This window comes from Oncorhynchus clarkii, chromosome 32 (assembly GCF_045791955.1).
Source record: "Oncorhynchus clarkii lewisi isolate Uvic-CL-2024 chromosome 32, UVic_Ocla_1.0, whole genome shotgun sequence".
In the NCBI taxonomy this organism is placed as follows: Eukaryota; Metazoa; Chordata; class Actinopteri; order Salmoniformes; family Salmonidae; genus Oncorhynchus; species Oncorhynchus clarkii.
In genome coordinates, this window is record NC_092178.1 from 31293457 (window position 1) to 31319490 (window position 26034).

General features: G+C 42.9%; 1 protein-coding gene across 1 annotated transcript in view; it reads right to left on the reverse strand.

Moving 5' to 3' along the window:
* Nucleotides 1-23995, reverse strand: part of LOC139391758 (F-actin-uncapping protein LRRC16A-like) — a 29135-nt gene extending 5140 nt beyond the window's left edge. The window contains exons 1-34 of the mRNA XM_071139293.1: nt 23891-23995; nt 23718-23744; nt 22270-22367; nt 19018-19068; nt 15482-15541; nt 15265-15386; nt 14828-14925; nt 14669-14739; nt 14331-14404; nt 14158-14233; nt 12396-12484; nt 11713-11807; nt 11414-11500; nt 11229-11332; nt 10925-11002; nt 8354-8430; nt 8075-8179; nt 7681-7750; nt 7336-7417; nt 7149-7248; nt 6965-7019; nt 6691-6863; nt 6504-6572; nt 6272-6365; nt 5985-6083; nt 4489-4617; nt 4095-4211; nt 3396-3571; nt 2774-2861; nt 2428-2580; nt 2253-2307; nt 1923-2113; nt 1680-1795; nt 373-775 (exon numbers count right to left, since the gene is read on the reverse strand). Of these exons, the coding sequence (XP_070995394.1) occupies nt 373-775; nt 1680-1795; nt 1923-2113; nt 2253-2307; nt 2428-2580; nt 2774-2861; nt 3396-3571; nt 4095-4211; nt 4489-4617; nt 5985-6083; nt 6272-6365; nt 6504-6572; nt 6691-6863; nt 6965-7019; nt 7149-7248; nt 7336-7417; nt 7681-7750; nt 8075-8179; nt 8354-8430; nt 10925-11002; nt 11229-11332; nt 11414-11500; nt 11713-11807; nt 12396-12484; nt 14158-14233; nt 14331-14404; nt 14669-14739; nt 14828-14925; nt 15265-15386; nt 15482-15541; nt 19018-19068; nt 22270-22367; nt 23718-23744; nt 23891-23903 (3495 nt within the window). The 5' untranslated portion in view covers nt 23904-23995. The remainder of the gene's footprint in view (nt 1-372; nt 776-1679; nt 1796-1922; nt 2114-2252; nt 2308-2427; nt 2581-2773; nt 2862-3395; nt 3572-4094; nt 4212-4488; nt 4618-5984; nt 6084-6271; nt 6366-6503; nt 6573-6690; nt 6864-6964; nt 7020-7148; nt 7249-7335; nt 7418-7680; nt 7751-8074; nt 8180-8353; nt 8431-10924; nt 11003-11228; nt 11333-11413; nt 11501-11712; nt 11808-12395; nt 12485-14157; nt 14234-14330; nt 14405-14668; nt 14740-14827; nt 14926-15264; nt 15387-15481; nt 15542-19017; nt 19069-22269; nt 22368-23717; nt 23745-23890) is intronic.
* Nucleotides 23996-26034: the final 2039 nt, after the last annotated feature.

Genomic DNA, 26034 nt, shown 5'->3' on the forward strand with positions numbered 1-26034 from the left:
ACAGGAAATAGTGTAACTTTAAAATAACAAACGTATTACCATCTCCCTGTTTATTCCTTACTATCTGGGACTTTTTCAGAAGAGGTTGTGTGTTACCCTGTAAAGAAGGTCATTATTCAGTAGTTCAATGATGCTACGGCAGGGTTTCCCAAACTCAATCCTCGGGACTCCAAGGGGTTCACGTTGCCCTAGCACTACACATCTGATTCAAATAATCAACAAATCATCAAGCTTTGCTCCTTTGAATCAGCTGTGTAGTGTTAAGGCTAAAACCAAAACGTGCACGAGTTTGGGAAACGCTTTGCTAAGGGGTGCTACTGACTCATACACTTAACAGAGTCAAAATGAGCTAAATCTGGTCAGTTTACCCACCTTATGAGCGACTATTTTCTCATGCATTTTTCTCATCTCCGCCAGGAGATCCATTCCCATTAGGGGGCCCATTACGGGGACCCCAAAGTGCCGGCCACCATGAGGACTACCCTTACTGTCACTCTCGGAGTGCTGTTCCTCAGTGGGTTCAGGGGTTGGCGGCTTTCGTGAGTGGTCAGGGGAGATTTCAGAGTGGTCCCACAACGGAGCCTTGGGGGACAAGGGCTCCTCTGTCACAGTGCTGACAGTCGCAGCAGCTGGGGTGGTGATGGCAGCTGTTCCATGGCTCTTCTCGGACTTCGAGGTGCGAGACTTGATGAGGTTAAGGAAGCCGCTTTTACGGGATTCCCGTTTCTTCTCCGACCCCTCCTGGATGTTGGAGGAGCCCCTCAGGGTGGGTCGTCTGGAAATGTTAAAGAAGGCTTTTGCTGAACAGTACACACTCACAACTTCTAAATACAGGTATTAAAAAGGTACAGGTAAACAAGCCAAAATAAAGCAAACACTTGAGTAAATGAGGGACACAAAGTATATTGAAAGCAGGTGCTTCCAAACAGGTGTGGCTCCTCAGTTAATTAAGCAATTATTATCCCATCGTGGTCATGTATACAAATTCCCAGTTGCCCATTATTTTGGCAACCATAGCTAGAGATCTCAGCGACTTTGAAAAGGGGGTCTCAAATGAGCATAGGGGATTTAAAGGGTGTGTGTGTGTGTGTCTCAGTCACCAGATCCTAACCCAATTGAACACTTATGGGGACAGTACGTATCCTAGTGGTTAGAGCATTGGGCCTGTAACCCAAAGGTTGCTGGATTGAATCCCAGAGCTGACAAAAGGAAAAATCTGTCATTCTGCCCCTGAACAAGGCATTTAACCCACTGTCCCCCGGTAGGCCGTCATTGTAAATAAAAATTTGTTCTTAACTGACTTGGCTAGATAAATAAAAGGTTAAATACATTTTTCTTTAAATGATGTGAGATTGTGGAGCGGCGCCTGACACGGGGTTTTGCGCCACCATCAACAACTCCAATAGAGTTCCAGACACTTGTAGAATCTATGCCAAAGTTCACTGAAGCTGTTCTGGCCCAACGCCTTAAGACACTTTGGTGTTTCCTTTATTTTGGCATTTACCCATAGCTAGTTAGCCTGCAAACAATCTAGAAATTGATGGCGTACTGCTGCATGCTTTAACACAAAACACAGAGTTATTTCAATCTTATGAAAACTAGAATAATTTATTCTAAAACATTGAGTAATGTAATTTACTTTTTGGGAAGAGTTCAGCCTAATAGGAATTAAGACTCACTTAAAACTAAGTTTGGTGATTTTCTTGTAGAAGAATTCATCAACACCCTCATCCACTTTCCCCAGGAGGTCATTCTGCTCCACTTCAGGTGGTGGAGAGGTGCAGATTGGTTCCCGCTGAAAACCCCAAAAATATTTAGGCCTACATCAAGCAATACAGAATAGTAGGTAGACATAGAAAGAGTGGAAGAGGGAGAAAGAGAGGGGGCAGGTGGAAAGAGGGGGCAGGTGGAAGGCCTCTTACTGGTGCTCGGCTAGGTTTGGTCCTCTTTTTCGGTTTGGGGCGGAGCTTGGTGTGGTGCTCTAGCTTTTGGGCCTCCATAGTGGGCAGCTCGCCAAAGTAAGTCGGCTTCTTGTCCGATAGGGGAGGAGGGGGCGGATCCTCCTCATATATAGGCACTTCTTCCAGGGCCTTGTCCAAGTCAAACTCCATTTCTGATGAACAACCAACCATCAATAGACGAGGCAAAACCAAACCTCTCTCATTCCAAGTTGCGGAAATAGTACATTACTACTCTAATCTAAATGTATTTGACCAGATCTACTGTACCTGGGATGTAGAACATAAACTCACCAAAGGCCACAGATACAGGCCGCAGCATCCTGCAGAGAATGCTCTTCCTCTTGGACTTGGGTGTCATCCGCAGGTCACAAACACAGTCGAGAAAAAAAAAACAGTCAGCAGGTGAGTCATGCTTCAGTACAGCAGATATGGATCACAAAACTTCACATGGACTAGTCTTAGTTACCACACATGTGTCCATCTCCTCCAGCCTCTCAGCATGGTGAGGACTCTGCTCCTGGGTCTGGGCCTCAGGTTGGAGGACTGTCTCCTCCAACACCTCCATCTTGTTGGGCTCCTGGTGGAGAAGAGGTTGAGGTTTCCTGGTCAGGTGTTCTGCCTGGGGTGGGAAGGGAGGAAAAGGCATACACGGTCAGTGTTTCTTCACCGGTATTTGCTTTGATGTGGTGCAGAAGCACCCTAAATCAGGATTACAAGTCATTTAAGCAAAAATGCATTATTGTGTCTCTCTGTGTGTGCGTGCATGCATGTGTGCGGAAGAGAAATAATCTATTTTAATATACAGTACTGACCAGAGTGTTTTGGGAACGGGACAGAGATTCCAAGATCTCATCCACGATACGGTCTGAGAGGAAGGAAGCCATACTGAGCTTCACTTCACTGTGTGACAGAGAGGAGAACATGAGGCAGATACTACCTCTCTACTACCTGCAATGTATCAAGACTGGGCTGCATATAGTTACAGACTATGTTACAGTAGTTTTCTGAGAGTGAAGTTTACATACATTGCAAGGTTATCAGCTAAGGCTATGTGACATAATCATAATTATTTCACTAGGTCTATGATGTCATACACAGATCAGATCACAAGGAACTGATTCAGTTTGAATTCACATTAACTGATACCATCTACACTTGAAATGATTTACTGATTAGGTCTCAAAAGGGCTCCTCCAATCCAGCCCCCCCAGCGTTTATCTGTTGAAGGTCACTTGTGATGGGCACAAAGCAGGCAATGCGTAGTCCGGGTTCAGCAGGACTACCATTGGACCAGAACCCAGCATGACTCTTCAAACTGCTTTTGGAGATACTATTGTTTTGTTGTTTTCCTCTCCTTAGCTGAATGCACTTGTTGTTAGTCACTTTGTATGAGAACATCTGCTAGCGATCTTGACCAGGCCATGTGGTGATCACCTGATCTTGTTGATGATGTCGACTCCTGACTGTTCCAGTAGTGTGGTGGTGATGAAGCTATGGGGGATGGTCATCCTGCCTGCACCTGCCTTCATCAGCTCCTGGTGCAGGTTGCTCCTCTTCATCACATGGGGACAGAGGCCCTCAGCGGTGTCAACCATAGACTGCAACAACGTCTGGGAGTGGGGGAGAGAGAGAGAAAGAAGCGGTGCTAGCTTACGTTGTTATTCCATTTTTAAAAAACTTGTTTAACCAGGAAGGGCTCATTGAGGTTTGAAATCTGTTTTTTAAAAGCGTCCTGACCAAGATAGGCAGCACCAAGTAATTACACAATTACAGACAGACATGAAAAACTACAAGTAATCTAGTAAAAAAATATAGAATTCACAAGAGTATAACAAAATCATAAAACAGCAAAATAAAAACATTGACAGGTCAGGGAATCAGTCTCAAAATCCTTAATCAGGATTCACAGTTGCTGCAAGGACTAGGGCAGTGTCTCAGGTTGCATAGTTTTGTTCAAGCCCAACTACTCAATTAATCATTAAATCATCAAGCACATGACCACTTGTGCCGAACAAAAACATCCAACTTCGAGGACTGGACTATGTTATTCACTAAGATAAATCAACACCCAAAATATCTGTCTCGAAAAATAAAATACATTTTTCATTTACTGCTGTGTTGACTGTTGCGTACCTGTAGCTGTCCATCCATGACCCTGGCTATCTCTCCGGCCATGGACTCTAGCTTGTCCTGAATGGGGCTGCCCATGCCACCAGGTGATCCCCTCATGTGGTACAGGTTGGGCAGCAGCTAGGTAGATGAGCAGGGTTTGGAAGGAGGGGCAGACAGGGAAAGAGGGGAAGAGACAAAAATAAAAACATTTGAGTTTGAGGCTCTCTTTTCTTGTATCCTCCTTTTTCTAAATGTTATTTAACCAGGATGTCCCATGTAGAGTTTGAGGTTAATGTTTACCCTGTCATTTTTGTCTCTCTAGATCAAAGGTTTAAATCCACGCTCTATCACTTCTGCGTTCATACTGTATGTTCTACCGATTCTATGAGAACAATATGTCTGGTTCTCAGCTCACTCTTTTGGAGTTCCTGGCGTCCTTCATGAGGTTCTTGGCCACCTTCATGTCCTCCTGGACGACGTCGGTCTCTGTATACCTCAGGGAGTTCAGGTGGTCCTGCACCTTTACACAGATCATGTCCATCATCTGGAGCAGCAGAAGGCAGGAGGGTTCAGAGGTTATCAGAGGATGTAATGTAATGGTTTATGGGCATTCAACACTTAATGTATTATGTAACTTTCAATTTCTCCAGTGGAAACTCAATGTACTACTAACATTTATCCAAAAAGTGCCGAGAAAAATTAAAGAAAATGATAATAATAAGATTGTGGAAGCTGTATTTTTAGATGTCAGTGCAGCCTTTGATATTATTGTAGATAACCTTTTGTTGAAAAAAAACGGACGTGTTATGCCTTTTCCACCTCTGCCATTTTGTGTATTCAAAGCTATCTAATAGAACTCAAAGGGTTTTCATTAATGGAAGCTTCTCTAATGTCAAACATGTAAAGTGTGGTGTACCGCAGGGCTGCTCTCTAGGCCCTCTACTCTTCTGTAAGTTTATCAATGACCTGCCACTGGCATTAAAATAAAGCATGTGTGTCCATGTATGCTGAGGACTTAACCACACACGCATCAGCAACCACAGCTAATGAAGTCACTGAAACCCTTAACAAAGAGTTTGTTTTGGAATGGGTAGCCAGTAATAAACTGGCCCTGAACATCTCTAAAACTAAGAGCATTGTATTTGGTACAAATCATTCCTTAAGTTCTAGACCTCAGCTGAATCTGGTAATGAATGGTATGGCTGTTGTACAAGTTGAGGAGACTAAATTACTTGGTTTTGTCTCATTTTGATTACTGTCCAGTCGTGTGGTCCAGTGCTGCAAGGAGAGACCTAGTTAAGCTGCAGCTGGTCCAGAACAGAGCGACATGTTTTGCGCTTCATTGTAATCAGAGGTCTGATATAAATACTATGCAAGCCAGTCTCTCTTGGCTAAGAGTTGTGGAGAGACTAATGTTTCTTATAAAAAGTGATGCAGTCAATGTATTGAAAGTCCCAAATTGTTTGCATATTCAACTTACACACAGCTCTGACACATACTTATCCCAACAGGCATGCCACCAGGGGTCTTTTCACAGTGCCCAAATCCAGAACAAATTCAAGAAAGCATTCAGTATTATATAGAGCCCTTATTGCATGAAACTTCCGTCCATCTCATATTGCTCAAATAAACAGCAAACCTGGTTTCAAAAAACAGATAAAGCAACACCTGGCGGCACAACGCCCTATTTGACATAGATAGTTTGTGTGTATGCATTGATATGTAGGCTATGTATGCCTTTTTAAATAACGTATGTAGTTCTGTCCTTGAGCCGTTCTTGTCTATTGATGCTCTGTATGTTTCATGTTTTATGTGGACCCCAGGAAGAGTAGCTGCTGCTTTTGCAACAGCTGATGGGGATTCAAATAAAATACCAAAGTTACATATCAAACATATAAACAGAGGGGTCACCTGTTGTGTGGTTGTCGTGACAATGCCTTGCTGAAGCCGGTAAGCTTGCTCTTGGAGGTATTTTCGAGTCTCGTGGTTCCTTAGGAGATACTGCTCCATCTGCAGGAGAATTGATTTGTAGAGATCGATATCAAAAATAAAAAGTTTAAAAAATATAATATTCATGTTGATGGAAATGTGACCATTTTTGCATTCAACACTGCTATCGATGCCTTCTTATCAATGACAATTGACATCAATTCTGTTATGAGTTCATATCCACCATGCAGACAAATGTGAACTTTGACCTTTAGTAGGGCGTCCTCTGTTTTCTCGGGGCTGGCCTTGAGGGCCTGGGCAGCATCGATGATGGGGATAGGCATGAAGCGAATGGTGTGGTTCCTGAAAGAAAGAGAGGGTAACAGTACTGTATATGTAACTAAGTGTATGCCTACTCATATATCCTAACCAAAATATCCATGGGAAGATGTGCAGAGGAGTATAAATAAATATACAATTGTGACACACAGAAATACATACTTTTCTAAAGCAGCTGCCACATCCTGGAGGCCTTGTAGGCTGACATTGTTTTTGTCCCACATAACTGTCCTGTACAAAACGCATAAGAGATGACAAAGAATATAATATAGTAGAATCCATATTATGCAGTATTGGAACTTGGCACAGTTGACCCTTGTGGACCTCTTCTTGAGCATTGACCTCTTACCGGAGCTTGGTGTTGATCTGTAGGGCCTTGGCCAGCATCTTGGCCCCCATGTCTCCCATGCCGTTGCCACTGATGTCCACCCGGATCAGGCTGGTGTTGCTGCCCAGAGCGTTCAGCACGATGGACAGATCTCCCTTCAGCTTGGAGTCGGCCAGGGAGAGGGACGTCAGTGGCTAAGTGACAAAGAGGTTAGTTGAACGATGGTAATGAATGGTTAAGACACATTTTTATGCTAAGCTGTTATGGCTAAGTGTCACCATAAGAGTCGACTCACCGATTCCTCCTCCTGTATCATGTGCACCAGGTTGTCCAAGACTTGAGACAAATTTCTGTGGGAAGACATGCATACTTCGTTACATTCCAGACAGAGAGGACAATACAAACAGGAGGATATTAAGTGACAGGCTAATTAAAATTAAAATAAAAAAATCAAATTCCAAGGTAAGTAAGTCTCGTACTTGGATTTGATGTTATTGAAGTTCTTGCCCAGTGAGAGGTGGCGGATGGAGCGATTTTTGGCCAGCCACACCAAGAGAGTGGTCAGGTCTGAATCCAAACCTGAGCATCACATTTAACACAATATCAAGTAAAAAAATCAAGGTACATTCACAATGAATGTACATACAGTGTCTACTCAGGCCTCACCGTTGTCTGAGATGTCCAGGCTGGAGATGTTGGGAATCTCAGCTATGCAGCCCTCCAGAATCTGAGAGCCTCCAGATCTTAGCTGAAGTAACACAAACAAAACATTAAGAGAAAGGATAGCAAGTGTATTTTGGTGATGTATTTGATTGTCATTCAGGGTACACAAGTAAATAAAGCTAAGTAATTCAAATTCAGAATATGCAGAGCATCATCCCAAATAATAAAGGGGTGTCAAGACAACATTTAATTTTAGAATTTTATTTCCGAGTAGACTTCCCCTTTAATTTCTCCCTCAGGAGATTCAGGTAACTGTGCCAGGGCCAAAGCAGTAGTTCAGCCTCTTACCTCAGAGCTGCTGAGATCCAGTGATACTTCACTGAGATTAGGATTGCAACCAAGACCTAGTAAAAGTGCTCTGAAGAGAAAGAAACTAATTCAAACTCAACGGTTCCTTTTCTATTCAGTTAAATCATCAAAGCAGACTGAAGTATGCAGGAATTAAATAATTGGTGTGATTAGATTGCTTTCTTGTTCACTGCAACTTTAAGTAATGTTTCCATACTACTTACTTTAACATAAAAACATTTAAAAAGCCAAATAACTATGACATCCTGTCTAAAAGATACATCACTAACCATTTATAGACATGCACAGTTTCTCCAGGAATATTCTCCAGTTTTCTAGATCATATTTTCATTCTTGGTGTAATACAGTTAAATGGAGCAGACTGCAAGCTCACTTGAGTGCCTCCAGGGGGAGCTTGGTTCCAGACAGGTTGACACTGCTCAGCGCCAGTGAAGTGCCAAAGAACTGCTTGAAGGAATGCGGGACATCTTTACTTCTCCTGTGGGTTAAAAAGAAGGCCAATACACTTGGGTTATTTGTTCTGAAGTTCTCAGGTGTTCTCACTTTGACATACTGAGCAGTATACAACACATGGACATAGAAGACAACAGCAACTATTGAGTGACAGGCTTATTTTAGCATAAGCAAGTGATTCTGTTGTTGTATGGCTCACCTGTGAGAGAAAACACTCTTCGACATGTTGAGCACTGAGAGGTGCTTGAGAGAACCTCGTAGAAGTGAAGTGCAGACCTGGAAGACAGGTGTTGAGCATCTGAACAACATGGACTAGTCAAGTGACATCACAGCTTTTATCCAAGCTCACAGTCTAGGGAACTACAGACAGTATTTTACAAAATGGACTGGCCATTTGCATAGCAACAAATATAACAACAAGATCCATAAATATATAAGTGATATCAAAAGCAGACAGCACACTACTTATAAACAGTGCTCACATGATATCCAAATATGTTCACTGTCATTGCATACTATAATTTTTTGTTGTACTTTTTCTCTCCAATTTTGTGATATCCAATTGGTAGTTACAGTCTTGTCTCATTGCTGCAACTCCCGTATGGACTCGGGAGAGGCAGAGGTCAAAAGCCATGAGTCTTACGAAACACCCTGCCAAGCCGCACTGCTTCTTGACACACTACTCGCTTAACCCGGAAGCCAGTCGCACCAATGTGTCGGAGGAAAAACTGTACAAAACATAGTCAGCATGCATGCACCCGGCCCACCACAAGGAGTCGCTAGAGCGCGATGGGACAAGGACATACCGGCCAGCCAAACACTCCCCTAACCTGGACTGGGCCAATTGTGCGCCGCCTCATGGGTCTCCCGGTCGCAGTCAGCTGCGACACAGCCTGGGATCAGACCCAGGTCTTTAGTGACGCCTCTAGTACTGCGACACAGTGCCTTAGAGAACTGCGGCACTCGGGAGGCCAATTGCATATTATTACAATTAAACTAATCTACTTAATATAGATTATTGATTCGGTTTAGAATATAATAATTCACACTGCTATAGTTAGGCAATGATTGGACAATTGGACTAACCCTTTTTATGGGCACATTACATACAGTGGGGCAAAAAAGTATTTAGTCAGCCACCAATTGTGCAACTTCTCCCACTTAAAAATATGAGAGAGACCTGTCATTTTCATCATAGGTACACTTCAACTATGACAGACAAAATGAGAAAAAAAACAATCCAGAAAATCACATTGTAGGATTTGTAATTTATTTGCAAATTATGGTGGAAAATAAGTATTTGGTCACCTACAAACAAGCAAGATTTCTGGCTCTCACAGACCTGTAACAACTTCTTTAAGAGGCTCCTTTGTCCTCCACTCATTACCTGTATTAATGGCACCTGTTTGAAATTGTTATCAGTATAAAAGACACCTGTCCACAACCTCAAACAGTCACACTACAAACTCCACTATGGCCAAGACCAAAGAGCTGTCAAAGGACACCAGGCTGGGAAGACAATCTGCAATAGGTAAGCAGCTTGGTTTGAAGAAATCCACTGTGGGAGCAATTATTAGGAAATGGAAGACATACAAGACCACTGATAATCTCCCTCGATCTGGAAGTTCTCACACCCGTGGGGTCAAAATGATCACAAGAACGGTGAGCAAAAATCCCAGAACCACACGGGGGGACCTAGTGAATGACCTGCAGAGAGCTGGGACTAAAGTAACAAAGCCTACCATCAGTAACACACTACGCTGCCAGGGACTCAAATCCTGCAGTGCCAGACGTGTCCCCCTGCTTAAGCCAGTACATGTCCCGGCCCGTCTGAAGTTTGCTAGAGAGCATTTGGATGATCCAGACGAAGATTGGGAGAATGTCATGGTCAGATGAAACCAAAATAGAACTTTTTGGTAAAAACTCAACTCGTCGTGTTTGGAGGACAAAGAATGCTGAGTTGCATCCAAAGAACACCATACCTACTGTGAAGCATGGGGGTGGAAACATCATGCTTTGGGGCTGTTTTTCTGCAAAGGGACCAGGACGACTGATCCGTGTAAAGGAAAGAATGAATGGGGCCATGTATCGTGAGATTTTGAGTGAAAACCTCCTTCCATCAGCAAGGGCATTGAAGATGAAACGTGGCTGGGTCTTTCAGCATGACAATGATCCCAAACACACCGCCCGGGCAACAAAGAAGTGGCTTCGTAAGAAGCATTTCAAGGTCCTGGAGTGGCCTAGCCAGTCTCCAGATCTCAACCCCATAGAAAATCTTTGGAGGGAGTTGAAAGTCCGTGTTGCCCAGCAACACCCCCAAAACATCACTGCTCTAGAGGAGATCTGCATGGAGGAATGGGCCATAATACCAGCAACAGTGGGTGAAAACCTTGTGAAGACTTACAGAAAACGTTTGCCCTCTGTCATTGCCAACAAAGGGTATATAACAAAGTATGAGAAACTTTTGTTATTGACCAAATACTTATTTTCCACCATAATTTGCAAATAAATTCATTAAAAATCCTACAATGTGATTTTTGGGATTTGTTTTTCTCATTTTGTCTGTCATAGTTGAAGTGTACCTATGATGAAAATTACAGGCCTCTCTCATATTTTTAAGTGGGAGAAGTTGCACAATTGGTGGCTGACTAAATACTTTTTTGCCCCACTGTATGTAATGTGCCCATAAAAAGGGTTAGTCCAATTGTCCAATCATTGCCTAACTATAGCAGTGTGAATTCTTTTTAGGATTGGATGGGGGTTCACTTACTTGGTCCAGACAGCAGTCACTGCTGGACAGATCCAGAGTTACTAGACTGTTATGTTGACCCAGGAAATTGTACAGATTCTGTGAAAAGAGTCAGAGAAATTATGAAGAAAACAACAAAACACTGAGTACAATGAAGGGGGAACCAAGCCAGGACAGAACATTTATGCTTTTGATTATGTTGCCAATACAACACTAACCTAAGATCAGTTCTGCACTCCCTCCCCTTATGATTAAGATTAGGCTTTGTGGAGTATTAGCTGATCCTTGATCTGTGCTAGCAACTTCTACCAGGAGATGTACATACTGAGAGGTCGTCTCCTCGGAGTGAGTTCCCACAGAGGTCCAGGTGTGTGAGGGTAGTAGGGACAGCAGGGTTGGCACTCAGCGCCTGGGACAGACTGTTAACCCCTGACAACACATACACAGGAAGTTCAGAGGAAATGACATAACATGATATTTGTCAAGCAAATTGGTTAGGGATTTCAATACCTTTTTGCGATATGGAGGTCTTTGAAAGGTTCAAATGCTTGAGACCCATTGGGAGTTTGGCAAGCTGTGCACTGAGAGCAGATATGCCTAGAAAAAAATGTAGTGCATTACAAACTTATGAACAGACTTAAACCTTTCATGAACTTAAAGCTTTGAGACACACATTTGGCCATTGAGACGATCCATGCCAATGTAGGACAGAATAATAGAAGCTAGAATTCTAGATCTGTGCAGTTTCCTATATATCTAAATCATTGAATATCATAATAAAAAAAATGAAAGCAGGGAGTTTGTTGTACCCTTGTCCTCCAGAGAGTTGTTTGTAAGGTTGAGGGTGTGAAGTGCAGAGGCAGGGTTGCAGGTCAGAGCATTGGCTAGCTTCTGCACGAAATCACTGAAAATATCAAGAAAAGACACAGCTCTACATAATCTCAAAAACATTCCTTACCCCAGGATACCGGTGCCTATCTGGGAGAATAAAGAAAAACAACATGCTTACGTTTCGGCATGAATCGCCTTCATCAGAGCCTAATGTTTGTTTGTCCCGTCAATAAATCTATCAGATTGACGCAGAAACAGAGCGCTCTTTATTCTTCTGGATAGTCACCAGTTGAAGTATCCAGGGGTAAGGAATGTTTTGGGGATTTTCAAGTCCCTCAGTCGAGCACCCGATTCCCCCTTTTTCATTTGGGCTGGGTTGAAGCTCAATTGGGTATACTTTTTCCCACAGCTCTACATAAGTTCTCTCAGTATTTTCTACATGAAGTATATTTCTGATAACAGTGAGTCATGTATTTAACTAGTGTGTGAGCTTGCTCCCTTAGCTTCTCATTTAACAGCATGCATGGAAGGTGGCTGCGTTCGAGAGCATGATTCATTCTGAAACTGTGTGTGCGTTTTGTGTTTGCACCCGCATCTGTGTGTGTTTGTGTATGGGATAAAATAAAGCCAGTAGAGCTTATTACCAGTGCTTAGTGCTCACCTTCTGAGACCTGCATTCTCTAAAACCAGCTCCTCTAAGCGACTGGAGCGGGCCACAACTCGCAGAATTTGTTCACACACATCTGTGGACTGCAAGCAAACACTTCAGTGTGAAAAGTAACACGCTCAGGCTTGTGTAAACACATGCATAACTTACTGTACAAAAACGTAAAACCTTTCAAATGCAAACACACACAAGGACACATTCACCAAAACACACACAGTGTGCGAGCAAACACACACACCTCCTATGACTAAGTATCAGCAGCAGTCACACCATCCCTGACTAATAAGCGCTTGCTGACATCTCATCCGCATGCCTCCTCTCTGCCTGCCACCACCAGAACACACACTCCTTTATACACACACAGCTGTCCTCTTCCTGCTGTGGACAGTGTCCCCTTTACAATTGCGTGTTCAGCCACTCTCAGAGGACAGTGGAAGTTATATAATAAAGAATGGGTTCAATACAAAATAAGCACTTAATGAAAGTCTTACAATGCATTTTAACCGCATCCTAAATTCGTGCTGAGCTATTAGTGTTTGAGGTCATTTCGGCATGATTATTAAACATTTAGGGTTTTCGATTTCAATCATTTTTTAAACAAACGCACTACAGCCTGCTTTATGTGGGTTGAATGCTGTAACACAGAATAAAACAATTGATAAAAGTCCCATGATGGTAGTGACTGCCCATTACTGCTTACCACTTATTAACCAACATTTATCACTTCAATAAAATATTTAATTTGTTGTATATATTACATTTGTTTTATTTGATGACTTACTTTAATTCCAAGTCATCATCTCATCTCTATGCTGTCTGACAAAATCCCTATTTTAGTAGTTCTTCAAAAACAGAAGAAAAAAAAATGCAACATGTAAAGTGTTGGTCACATGTTCCATGAGCTGAAATAAAAAGATCCATAAAAGATGCACAACATTTAAAATATGCACCAAAAGCTTAGTTCTTTCACATTTGTGCAAAATTTGTTTACATCCTTGTTTGTGTGCATTTCTCCTTTGCCAAGATAATCCATCCACCTGACAGGCATGGCATACCAAGAAGCTGATTAAACAGCATGGTCACTGCACAGGTTGCACCATCTGCAGGGGATAATAAAAGGCCACTCTAAAATGTGCAGTTTTGACACTTTTATGACTGCTGAATACAAACTATCAAATCACTGAGATAGTAGAGATCCCTAGAGATAGAGATCCCTTGTGAAGCAACCATTTCTCCGTTTCTTCTCCCTCTCCATGTCTACCCCATACTAACCTAACATAGCAGGCGTAAAAGAAACCCCAAACAACCCCACACAGACCAGAGTAGTTAATTATGACGTTTTCTGTGGGAAACTACCTAGAATATTGGCCTGTTAAAAACTACAACTCCCTTCTACATCGCACAGTTCGGGCTTGATCTGATTTATCTCTAGAGAAACTTTGAAAAAAAAAAAAAACTGAACAAAATGGAATTCAAATAATTGAACCGACGTTGGTCAATTAGTTTTTTTAAATTATATTAACTGAAATGTCAGTTAATCGCCCAGCACTAATCATAATGCATATACCTTCAGTACAGGCTTAATGTAAAGTGTTCACAATTTATTTAACTTCCACCTCGCTTCAAGAGTGGCATGATGCTTGTTTCTCCAATGTATTTACCTATGTTGAACTGTACGATGGCAAATAGTTTTTCCCTTCATAAGTGTAACAGAAAATGGAAAATGGTCACCAGCACGATTCAGAATGAAATGTACCAGTTTGTAGTCCTTTGTGGAGAGCTTGGTGAACCATTGGTTATACTCCAGGACCACAATGATGGCCACCAAATCTCTAGAGGAGAAGTAAATAGCATTGATTATCAAAAACAGAATGGTATAAAAGACACGGTTGTTCACGCTATGTGTACATTTGACAGCAGTGAAGTTACCGGTTATCAAGATGTACGAAATCCTGCAGGTTCAGTTCCCTGGTGTCCTGGGTCTGATAGATTGTGTCCACATCCTGTTGGGCAACATGGAGAGACTTGACCAAGATGGGAATAACTCAAACAACGGCAACGTTTACACTGATATAGCTAAAATAACCCACAGGATGTCAAGCCAGGTCAGTATACATGTATTTCAAGAAATACAATGTTAGAAACTTTAGCACAGATGCCCATCTACATGAACAGGATATTCAGGCTACTGGACCTCCATAAATTGCCCCCGTTCCACTATGATCAATTAGCAATATTAAATGAAATGGAAAGAGAAATCTACTAACCCACTGCACCTCCTCTCTGAATGGCAGACCCAGCTGGTCACAGAGACACCAGTACATGTGGGAGAAACCACCTAGGAGAGAATGAGAGAGGTGAATACAGAAAGTCAACTACGTTACAGTTGGGATTTTTGTGAAATATGTTCTATATTATAACGTTACCACACGGCCCTAGGTCTGTGGTGGCCTGGTCCTCCCAGAGAGACTGTAGGGCGGCCGTCCTCTCAGGAGGCTTCAGGGTCAACTTCTTCATCGCCTTCCTTTCACAGTGCAGGGGACACACCACAAACGGTCACTTTACCATGTCGACTTCTGTCACTCTATCATGTCAGCCCAGAGGACAAAACACACACGGTCACTTTAGCATGTCGGACATGAGTAAAGTGAGAGTGGGTGACAGTCTGACTGAGGAAGTGAATGAGCACGCAAGCGAGTGAATGAGCACGCAAGCGAGTAAATGAGCACGCAAGCGAGTGAATGAGCACGCAAGCGAGTGAATGAGTGACTCACTAATGTAAGTGCTTGTATGAGTAAAAGAATAATGAAGTGACAATAAAGAAAGTAAAAAAAGAGAGCGTGACAAAGTAGAGGGGACCTACACTGGGGAGAGGCCTGGACAGATTCTGTGTAGACAGCTCCCAATGTGGGCCACCACCTCATCCACATCCTCCACAGAGCCAAGCTTCAGGGACAGCTGGCCTCGGTCATACTCCAACAACAACTGTAGGGGGCGCAACACAGTGTCAACTGATACTGTCTGTAACATGTTTGGTTTCAACAGAAGTTGTTTAATGTTTAAAGCCAGGACTATCTTACCTGAGTGGGCTTGTTACTAATGATCCCCTGTATATCTAGGTAATTGAAGGTCTGTTCAATCTGAAACCACACAACAAAAATCTGTACTATACTCTAAAAATGAAAAAAGGTATGGAATCAAAAGGTTGGAAAACACATTGATAAAATCAAAAACATGTGAAGCACACGTGTCCACTTTCTCTTTCACAGCTATAAAAGGCCAACACAGACAAAAAAACAGAGACAAAGTCATAAACAGGCACTGATACACACAACATTATCAAAAGTATGTGGACATCTCATTCCAAAAGCATGACCATTAATATGGAGTTGGTCCCCCCTTTGCTGCTATAACAGACTCCACTTTTCTTGGAAGGTTTTCCACTAGATGTTGGAACAATGGAAGCAAGTCTCCGCAGCATTTAGCCACAAGAGCATTACTGAGGTCGGGCACTGATGTTGGGTGATTAGGCCTGGCTCACTGTCAGTGTTCAAATTCATCCCAAAGGGGTTTGATGGCGTTGAGGTCAGGGATCTGTGCAGGCCAGTCAAGTTCTTCTACACTGATCTCGACAAACCATTTCTATATGGACCTCGGCTTCGTGCACGGGGGCATTGTCATGCTGAAACAGGAAAAGGCGTTCCCCAAGCTGTTGCTACAAAGTTGGAAGCACAGAATCGTCTAGAATGTCTTTTATGCTGTAGCATTAAGATTTTCCTTCACTGGAACTAGGTGGCCTACTCCGAACCATGAAAAACAGCCCAGACCATTATTTCTCCTCCACCAAACTTTACAGTTGGCACTATGCATTGGGGCAGATTCTCCTGGCATCCGCCAAACCCAGATTCGTCCGTCGGACTGCCAGATGGCGAGGCATGATTCATCACTCCAGAGAACACGTTCCCACTGCTCCAGAGTCCAATGGCGGCGAGCATTACACCACTCCAGCCATCGCCTGGCATTGCGCATGGTGATTTTAGGCTTGTGTGCGACTGCTCGGCCTTGGAAACCCATTTCATGAAGCTCCCGACGAACAGTTCTTGTGCTGATGTTGCTTCCAGAGGCAGTTTGGAACTCATCCTAGGACGGTGCCATGTTAAAAGTCACTGAGCACTTCAGTAAGGATATTCTACAGACAATGTTTGTCTATGGAGATTGCATGGCTGTGTGCTCAATTTTATACACATCAGCAATGGGTGTGGCTGAGATAGCCAAATCCAATAATTTGAATGGGTGTCCACACACTTTTGTATATATAGTGTAGATGGACAAACCCCAAAGCAGCCCCCCCCACCCCCCCACCCACAACTGGCAGGATGACACGGGAGAGAGAGAGGAGGTCAAACTAATCCAGAGCTGCTATCTTTCTGACGCTAGAGGCCCAGGCTGAAGGAGGAAAGAAAAACCTCCCCCTCCAGCTGTTAAATCCCTCCAATGTCTTTGCTCGGCACACAAAACTCCAAGGGCAAGATTTTACTCCCAGGAAAAACTGAGCCTCTGTCGTACACAGAGCGTATAATAATCCAAACACCATCATACAATGACTTCTTTCCAGGATACAGGAAAACTAAATGCTAAAACTTTAGCCTGCAGCTATAATACTTTATGTATAACTTGTAATAAGCATGTAGCCTAGTGTTACCAAAAATCCCCTCAGGGGTTTCACCTTTCCAGATGTTACGAGTATAAGACTAAAATACACCCGAAAGAGGAATTAGCATGAATACTTGTAGGGCTCTGCAAATAGTGTAACTTTTTAATACAACAACTGATTTATTACCAGTGTGGTCATATTATAGCCTACACATAAATATATGTTTTAAATGGCCTGAACAACAATGCATTGGCAAGGCATTTCATGCAAAGCTAATATGCAGTGATAATGTATTGGTCCTATAGCCCACTGCACAAACCTCATTGCTACAGTACTGTTTTCAAAAGGTTAATGTTGCATAGGCTTACGCTTTTTAAGTCATGCTCAAAAAAAATCTGAGTGGTAGATCTTGGCTTGCATTTTGATCAGAAAATTGATCTTGACCCAGAAAAGGTTGGTGACCACTACTATACAGAATAAAAATAAATGTGGCAATTTTTTAAACTTTGTCCTGAATACAAAGCGTTATGTTTGTGTCAAATCCAACACGTCACGGAGTACCACTTCATATTTTCAAGCATGGTGGTGACTGCATCATGTTATGGGTATGCTTGTCATCGACAAGGACTAGGGAGTTTTTTTAACGATAAAAATAAACAGAGATGAGAGCTAAGCACAGGCAAAATTCAAGAGGAAATCCTGGTTCAGTCTGCTTTCCAACAGACACTGGAAGACAAATTCATCTTTCAGCAGGTCAATAACAGTACTGCTTACCAAGAAGACATGGACTGTTCCTGAGTGGCCTAGTTACAGTTTGGATTTAAACTGGCTTGAAAATCTATGGCAAGACTTGAAAATGGCTGTCTAGCAATGATCAACAAGTAACTTCACAGAGCTTGAAGAATTATTTTAAGAATCATGTGCAAATATTGTACAATCCAGTTGTGCAAATATTGTACAATCCAGTTGTGCAAAGCTCTTAGACTTACCCAGAAAGACTCACAGCTGTGATTGCTGCCAAAGGTGATTCTAACATGTGTTGACTCAGGGGTTTGAATACTTATCTAAATCAAGATAATGAATTTCTGAAAAATAAAACTAAAACATTTTTAAAAAATTCATCCACTTTCACATGACTGAGAATTGTGTGTATATCGTTGACAAAAAACTATTTTAATCCCACTTTGTACACAACAAAATGTGGGAAAAGTCAAGGGGTGTGAATACTTTCTGAAGGCACTGTATTTGTAATTAACCACATTCATGAAATGCACAGTCCAAAGATTGCAGTTACTGGTATTCGTTAACCAGCACATTACCGCCTGGCACAAGTGAGCCATGACATGACATCTGATATGTTTACCCACAATGCAGCTGTGAACACAGCCTGTGGGAAAGAAAAACAGTCAATGCTTTCTGAAAAACCTAAAACGGAGAGAGTCAAATTTTTTTTAACAGAAATAGGGGAGAGATCTGCAGAGACTTGCTCCTTGGGCCAGCAACTGTACCAGAGAGAATTCCAGAAACGCTCCTCCAAAACAAGCAGGAGCACGCTCGGAGATAGACTAACCAAACATTCCCAAGGAGGACCATCATGGATGACTGGGGGCGGGAGGAAGACAGTCAGTCTAATTGAGGTATCCTCAATTCATCCAGACAGAAGTCATCCCACTCACTATGTGTCGTAATGGAGTGAATTCCCTGTCTGTCATTACGTAGTACATAAAAGGGATTTGCAGCGATTTCAACTTTACAAGAACTTAAATGGCCTTGATGTTAACTCCCGTAGCACTATGCACAAATGTAGCACACTAGTAAACTAATGTTTAAGCTTCTGTGGGACGCAGCTTTTTGAGACATAGGAAGATCAGGATATACAGTAACACACATTCAAACACTCACAGTGTCTCACATGTGCATGTACGCCGTCTCACCTCGCACACACGGCACACTTCTCCTTACCTTGGCAGGGACCCTTGCAGTAAGCAGAAAGACCCGATGGGATGCCAAAGCCTGTAGGAGAGCGAGACAGATCAGAGACGTAACGGAAGTCAACAACTGTACAACTAGAACTGGACAGTTACAGTACTAAGCCTTTCCACCAGCGGTTTGCAGCTGTTATTGTCTAGAAGAAATTTAAATATCAACTGTAGAGCCAAGTGAAAGAGACCTAGAGTTGGGACACACGTAAAGAACATGGTCTCTTGTTTTTACTATAGATTCTGTGTTAAACCTTTCTATTCTTAAAGACACTGGAGCAAACTCAATTGAAATCACACTGTGGTAGCTAACTCATTTCTAGAGACATGCAAAAGTATCATGCTACAGGTGAATACACAGTTATAGTCAAGAGGAGAAAGAGAGAACTGTCTGTGGATCAGATAGCAGTGGTATGTGGGTTTTTGGAGTGAAGTCACTCAAGGCCAAATATGAGCATTGATAGTGGCTTAGTGAGCCAATGGCTGGGTGTGAGGCAGGAGACCCCGCCCCTCTCTGCTCTGGACAACCTGTTTCAGATTTGTATTTTATTTTCAAGTATCTCAGGTGTAAAAAGGAGGAGGGGTATTGCATGTTCACACACACACTAATCATGCACACGTAGACACACATACATTTCACAATCCCATAATAATTCTTACAGGTAAGACCCACTTATCCATTGTGTCTTAAAAAATAAAGATAGCTCAACCCAATTTTGACCACTGAGTTTGGCGGATGAATTTACAATCCCAATTCTAGCAAGGCCTAGGAATGTGCCAATGTGGTGGGCGGTGTTAATCAGTGTCTGATGCGCTCAGTCAGTGTCCTGTGGGGAAGTGCTGTGTCAAGTCAAGACAGGAGACAGTGAACATACATGCCACCAAATTGTGGAACTTAACAAAGAAAATAAGCACCCAGAGCCTACACCTTGTCCAATAGGCTCCCAGAGCCTACACCTTGTCCAATAGGCACCCAGAGCCTACACCGTGTCCAATAGGCCCCCAGAGCCTACACCGTGTCCAATAGGCCCCCAGAGCCTACCGTGTCCAATAGGCCCCCAGAGCCTACACCTTGTCCAATAGGCCCCCAGAGCCTACACCGTGTCCAATAGGCCCCCAGAGCCTACACCGTGTCCAATAGGCCCCCAGAGCCTACACCGTGTCCAATGGGCCCCCAGAGCCTACACCGTGTCCAATAGGCCCCCAGAGCCTACACCGTGTCCAATAGGCCCCCAGAGCCTACACCTTGTCCAATAGGCCCCCAGAGCCTACACCGTGTCCAATAGGCCCCCAGAGCCTACACCGTGTCCAATAGGCCCCCAGAGCCTACACCGTGTCCAATAGGCACCCAGAGCCTACACCTTGTCCAATAGGCCCCCAGAGCCTACACCGTGTCCAATAGGCCCCCAGAGCCTACACCGTGTCCAATAGGCCCCCAGAGCCTACACCTTGTCCAATAGGCCCCCAGAGCCTACACCGTGTCCAATAGGCCCCCAGAGCCTACACCGTGTCCAATGGGCCCCCAGAGCCTACACCGTGTCCAATAGGCCCCCAGAGCCTACACCGTGTCCAATAGGCCCCCAGAACCAACAATGTGCCCATTTCACACTGAACTCTAAGGAAGGACAACTTTCCAGAAATGATATGCCTTCAAATGTGAAAATGGCATAGAGTTTCATGAGTTGAGGATGTGTATTTAGAGTAACAAGTCAGTTATATCCTCATTATACTATGTGTTTAAAATCAGTTGCCAACATTTGTCCTTTTTATGAACTAGGAAACACATAGGTGTTTCAGAGTATCTCCCAAAGCTAGTCGGCTGCACATGTTCTACAATTAAAACAGAACCTTGTTCTTGTCTGTTTACTCTTGAGGGTGGTGCAGCAAACATTACCATGCCAAGAGTGTCCAAGAAGCTTAGTTTTTTAAATCCACACACACTGTTATACGTTGTCTGCTGAGTAATATTCCACACACACACACAGGGTTTAGAGACATGCAGTTACATGAAACAAGATAGGCCCATATCCAATAGTAGGCCTACTCCCACACCACTTTATCCATTGTTCTTCCTCTTACACAATAATACACTGAGACTGAGGACTCAAATGTCTTTTAAAAGTTGGGTCTGATACTTTTCATGTCTTTGCTGGCCCACGGCTTAGAGGAAAGGGTTAAAGGATGATGAAGTTGCTAAGTATGAGGTGAGACTGAATAGTGTCTATACAGGTCTGTGTTCATTAGGGCATGCAATGGAAAACCTTTTTCAATGGAAAATGAAAAAGAGTTTCTTATTCTGTAAATGTTCTTTTTTTTTTTTTTTACCCCTTTTTCTCCCCAATTTCATTGCATCCAATTGTTGTAGTAGCTACTATCTTGTCTCATCGCTACAACTCCCGTACGGGCTCGGGAGACACGAAGGTTGAATGTCATGCGTCCTCCGATACACAACCCAACCAGCCGCACTGCTTCTTAACACAGCGCGCATCCAACCCGGAAGCCAGCCGCACGAATGTGTCGGAGGCTACACCGTACACCTTTCAACCTTGGTTGGCGCGCCCTGCGCCCGGCCCGCCACAGGAGTCGCTGGTGCGCGATGAGACAAGGACATCCCTACCGACCAAGCCCTCCCTAACCCGGACGACGCTAGGCCAATTGTGCGTCGCCCCACGGACCTCCCGGTCGCGGCCGGTTACGACAGAGCCTGGGCGCGAACCCAGGGACTCTGATGGCACAGCTGGCGCTGCAGTGTACTACAGCGCCCTTAACCACTGCGCCACCCGGGAGGCCCTGTAAATGTTCTTGGGTATTTTGAAAGGCGCAAATAAAATGTATTAGTCTGTTTTCTTCCATTCGATGCCTAATGAACATGGCCCAGGGCTTAGGGATAAAGAAGATCAGCTTGCAACACCTTATAAAGAATTTTGTTTGGAAAGAGGCCGAAGGGTCTCTGGTCTTCCTTGGGTTTGATGGAGGCAACTGATATTCCAATTGAAACACTAAGTTTTGGTGCTCTTTTGAAAGTGCTCTGAAGTTGCTAACAAAAATTAGACAGTTGTGGAGGCTCATCCTGTAACATTTTAAATTACAAACACTGGGTTGCTCAGAATGACAAGTTGATGTTCTCCTACATAGAAGGGTTGTGTTGTGTCTGCATATTTAACGCTACATTTAGAGAACTGCACAATGAGAAACCAATTATATGGGGGCCTAGAATGCAGGCCTGATGTCTTACCAGAACTCGGTTCTCCAGTTTGTCACCTTTGACCTCCAGTTTCAACCTCTTCTTCAGGGTGAGCTTGATCTTCCTTCCCACGGCCTCTCTCAGACTCTCTAGGAGGAACAAATGGGAAGGTTGATATGATCACGCTATCGTTTCCTCTACTGCATGTAGGCTTATTGGAGGCCTTTATAAAATCCTAAATAACTCATGCTTGGCCTGGGAAATCATTAATAACAGAAGCAGAAATGCTTTTTGATAGGAAATAAAAACCCAACTTAGGATTCACTTTGCCTGCATTGAGCTGTTTTTTAACAGTTGTATCAACAGTGGACCTAATGCCAGTTTCGTAACCACTACACTCAAAAAGAAACTCATAAGTATTGAAAATACCACAGTCCATAGACAGTGGGTTTCCCCCAGGCCATATGGTAGTGGGTTTCCCCCAGGCCATATGGTAGTGGGTTTCCCACAGGCCATATGGTAGTGGGTTTCCCACAGGCCATATGGTAGTGGGTTTCCCACAGGCCATATGGTAGTGGGTTTCCCACAGGCCATATGGTAGTGGGTTCCCCCCAGGCCATATGATAGTGCTAGGGAGGTTAGCAATTCAACATTGGTGCACTTTCTTCTCCCATGTAATAGCAGTCAGAGTCATTTTAATGCTTAATTTTGTACCAAACACAGCTTTAACCAGCGTCTGCCTCTTACAGGTTTCATGATTCCGTTGTCAAATTTATATTAAAAAGGGAAGCCAGATGCCAACCAGCTGAGGGAGGGACTGATCTGTTTAGGTGAGGCACCTCAAATTTTTTGTAGTCTTGTTTTTCTTCAGGGAATCCTGGCAAGAGTGGGGGAAACTCTGGATTACATCACTCTCTGGACATGAGGTCATCAACTCAGATCAGAACATTTACAGACAGGGAGATTTCCAAACATGGCCCAGACTGCCATTTTTGGACATCTATTTATGCATCCACAGTTCTCTGAAACTAATGTCTGAAAACAGTTTTTGCAGTTGTTTTCATGATGGTTCTATAACTTGATCAGTGTCCATTCTCAAAATAAAAATGTAACATTTTGAAAGAACTGTGAGGAAAACTGAGGAAGAAATCTCATATGGCTGTCTGTGCTTGTTGTATGTCCTGTGCTTTGCGTAGTAGGACAATGGTTTATCCATACATTGGTCTATCCTAGAGGAGGCATGTGTCATCCCAATGGTGTCATCACACTCTGGGGGAATTTCTCAAGAGAAGAGAAGAACAGCTCCATTTCTTCTCTCCAACTTTGTGTAAAAATGTATGTGGCAATCAGGTGGAGCTCGAAACTTTGAGAAACAGCTGACATATCATGTTTATCCCCCCCATAGTCGTTGAGCAATTTAAAATTAACATTCTCAATGCAAGAGTAGTAACGTTCATTTTAGGCCAAATAAATTACATTACTGTTAAAAAGTTTCTTACCCAGCAACTCCTTAGGAATACCCGTATCTTCTTCAGACATGTTTAAGAATTAGGACAGTTATGTGCAGTTAAAAAAGCACAAAGACTAAGCACGACATGGATTCAAATGTAAAGTTATCCACCGACGAGTAGCCTAGTCCAGTTTCTTGAGTACCTGGGGTCGTTTTGCTTACTTTCTCCATTCATCCTCGAGTGCGGTCAGAGCAATGTACCTTTTGGAGCTCAAGAGCCGAAATTAACGAATAAAATGACATGAGAAAAATTGAAGACAACGTTATGCTTGGACTAGCCTACTCTGCGAGTCTGTTGCAAAGAAATTATAACATACTTTCAGTAAACTCGTGAATGATCCCTCCCTCCTCAACAAAAGGTAGGCTACTCACCGAAGTCAAGTAGGGAAAATGTGACACCTGGTGGTAGGGCCGGCCTGCTCATTAGGCAGGAGGCGACTGCCTATTACTGCAGATTGACGAGTGCGGCATTTTCTGAGCTACTGTCCAAGGCGCACCTCCAACAACACAAAACCTCACATAATACTGCCCCAAAACAATGACAATTTCTCTCTCAACCATTGGAATATGGGCTTTTTAGGTGACTGCTGATGCCGCCCTGTGATAAGCTTTGCCAAAGGCAGGGATGCAAGATATATATCTTGTACATTCGCAGCGGCACTCCACCAACATTCTGTAAAAAAAATGTATCCTCCAAAATAAATCATGTAGTAGAAATAGTGTGTGGCCTTTTCTGTAGCATACACGCTGGATATAAAATGTATGACAGTGATGATACGTTTTACACTTAATGAGATGGAAAGTTTTTACATCGTGCATGTCTCTCCGACAAATAGCCTCACCTAAATGGCGCCCAATCAAATTCAAAATGCGTCGTCATGTTAACAAACCAAATATCCTAAAAATAGGACAGGTCAAAGTAAAGTGGACAATATGGAATGGACAATCAGGCTACAACTGCTATCCAGGAGTTTAATCCAGTGGGCTAAATTGTCATTTTAATTATTTTTTAAAAACCTTTATTTAACTAGGCAAGTCAGTTAAGAACAAATTCTTATTTACAGGAACAGTGGGTTAACTGCCTGTTCATGATCAGTGTTTCAAGTTTGTATCCTGATCATAACGAAAAAATAAAATACTTCTGCATTTCCCGCTGTGTAAATGCATTGCAAATAGGCTCAGGATAACTCCTGATAAAGTTGGGTAGCTGATATTCTGAGTTTAAATAGACAAATCTATTCATTGCAGAAATCAGGATTAATAAAGCCAATGCAACAGCAAGTGTTAAAAACAGTGGGCCTACTACATTTTTTATTTAACTAGGCATGTCAGTAAAGAACAAATTCTTATTTACAATGATGGCCTACCCCGGACTACACTTGGCGCTGCTCTATGGGACTCCCAATCACAGCCAGATGTGATGAAGCCTGGAATCAAACCACTGTAGTGGGACTGTACTGTAGTGATGCCTCTTGCACTGAGATGCAGTGCCTAAGACCGCTGCGCAACTTGGAAGCCCACATGGATGGGCATTCATAAAATTACATTTCAGGTGCCACTGTAGGCTATATTTCAGTAAGCACAGGACGACACTTTTGGACATGCTTTTTTGGTGCAGACGTCTATGTTTGTTCAGATTTTGACCGGTCTGGACCAGCCTTGATTTGGCCAAAACATAGATGTCTAGAAATGTAGTTTCAACTTTAATTCAGAGCCTAAAATGAACCTGATTTCAACGTCTGGAAAATAAGTATTTTAGACATCTTTTCAACGTCGTTTTGCTTACTGGGACTTCTAGTAGGGGCAGCATTTTTTTTGTGTCTAGCCTAGGGTGGCAGAATGGCCAGGTCCTGCCTGGTGGCATTATGCAACATCTTTCTCACTTTGTGCAGGCAACCACTAAAGAGTAGACCTAGGCTACCATAAGTACAGCAAAGTCATTACAGTAGTTTAATACAACTGCTGATTACTACTTCAACAACTTCAATTAATGGTTTCCTAAGTTTAGTTATTAAGCTGGCAATAATTCTCAAAACACAATATATACAGTGGGGCAAAAAAGTATTTAGTCAGCCACCAATTGTGCAAGTTCTCCCACTTAAAAAGATGAGAGAGGCCTGTAATTTTCCTCATAGGTACACTTCAACTATGACAGACAAAATGAGGGGATAAAATCCAGAAAATCATATTGTAGGATTTTTAATTAATTTATTTGCAAATTATGGTGGAAAATAAGTATTTGGTCAATAACAAACGTTTCTCAATACTTTGTTTAAACAAAACTAATTATTGTATTTTTCTTGTTT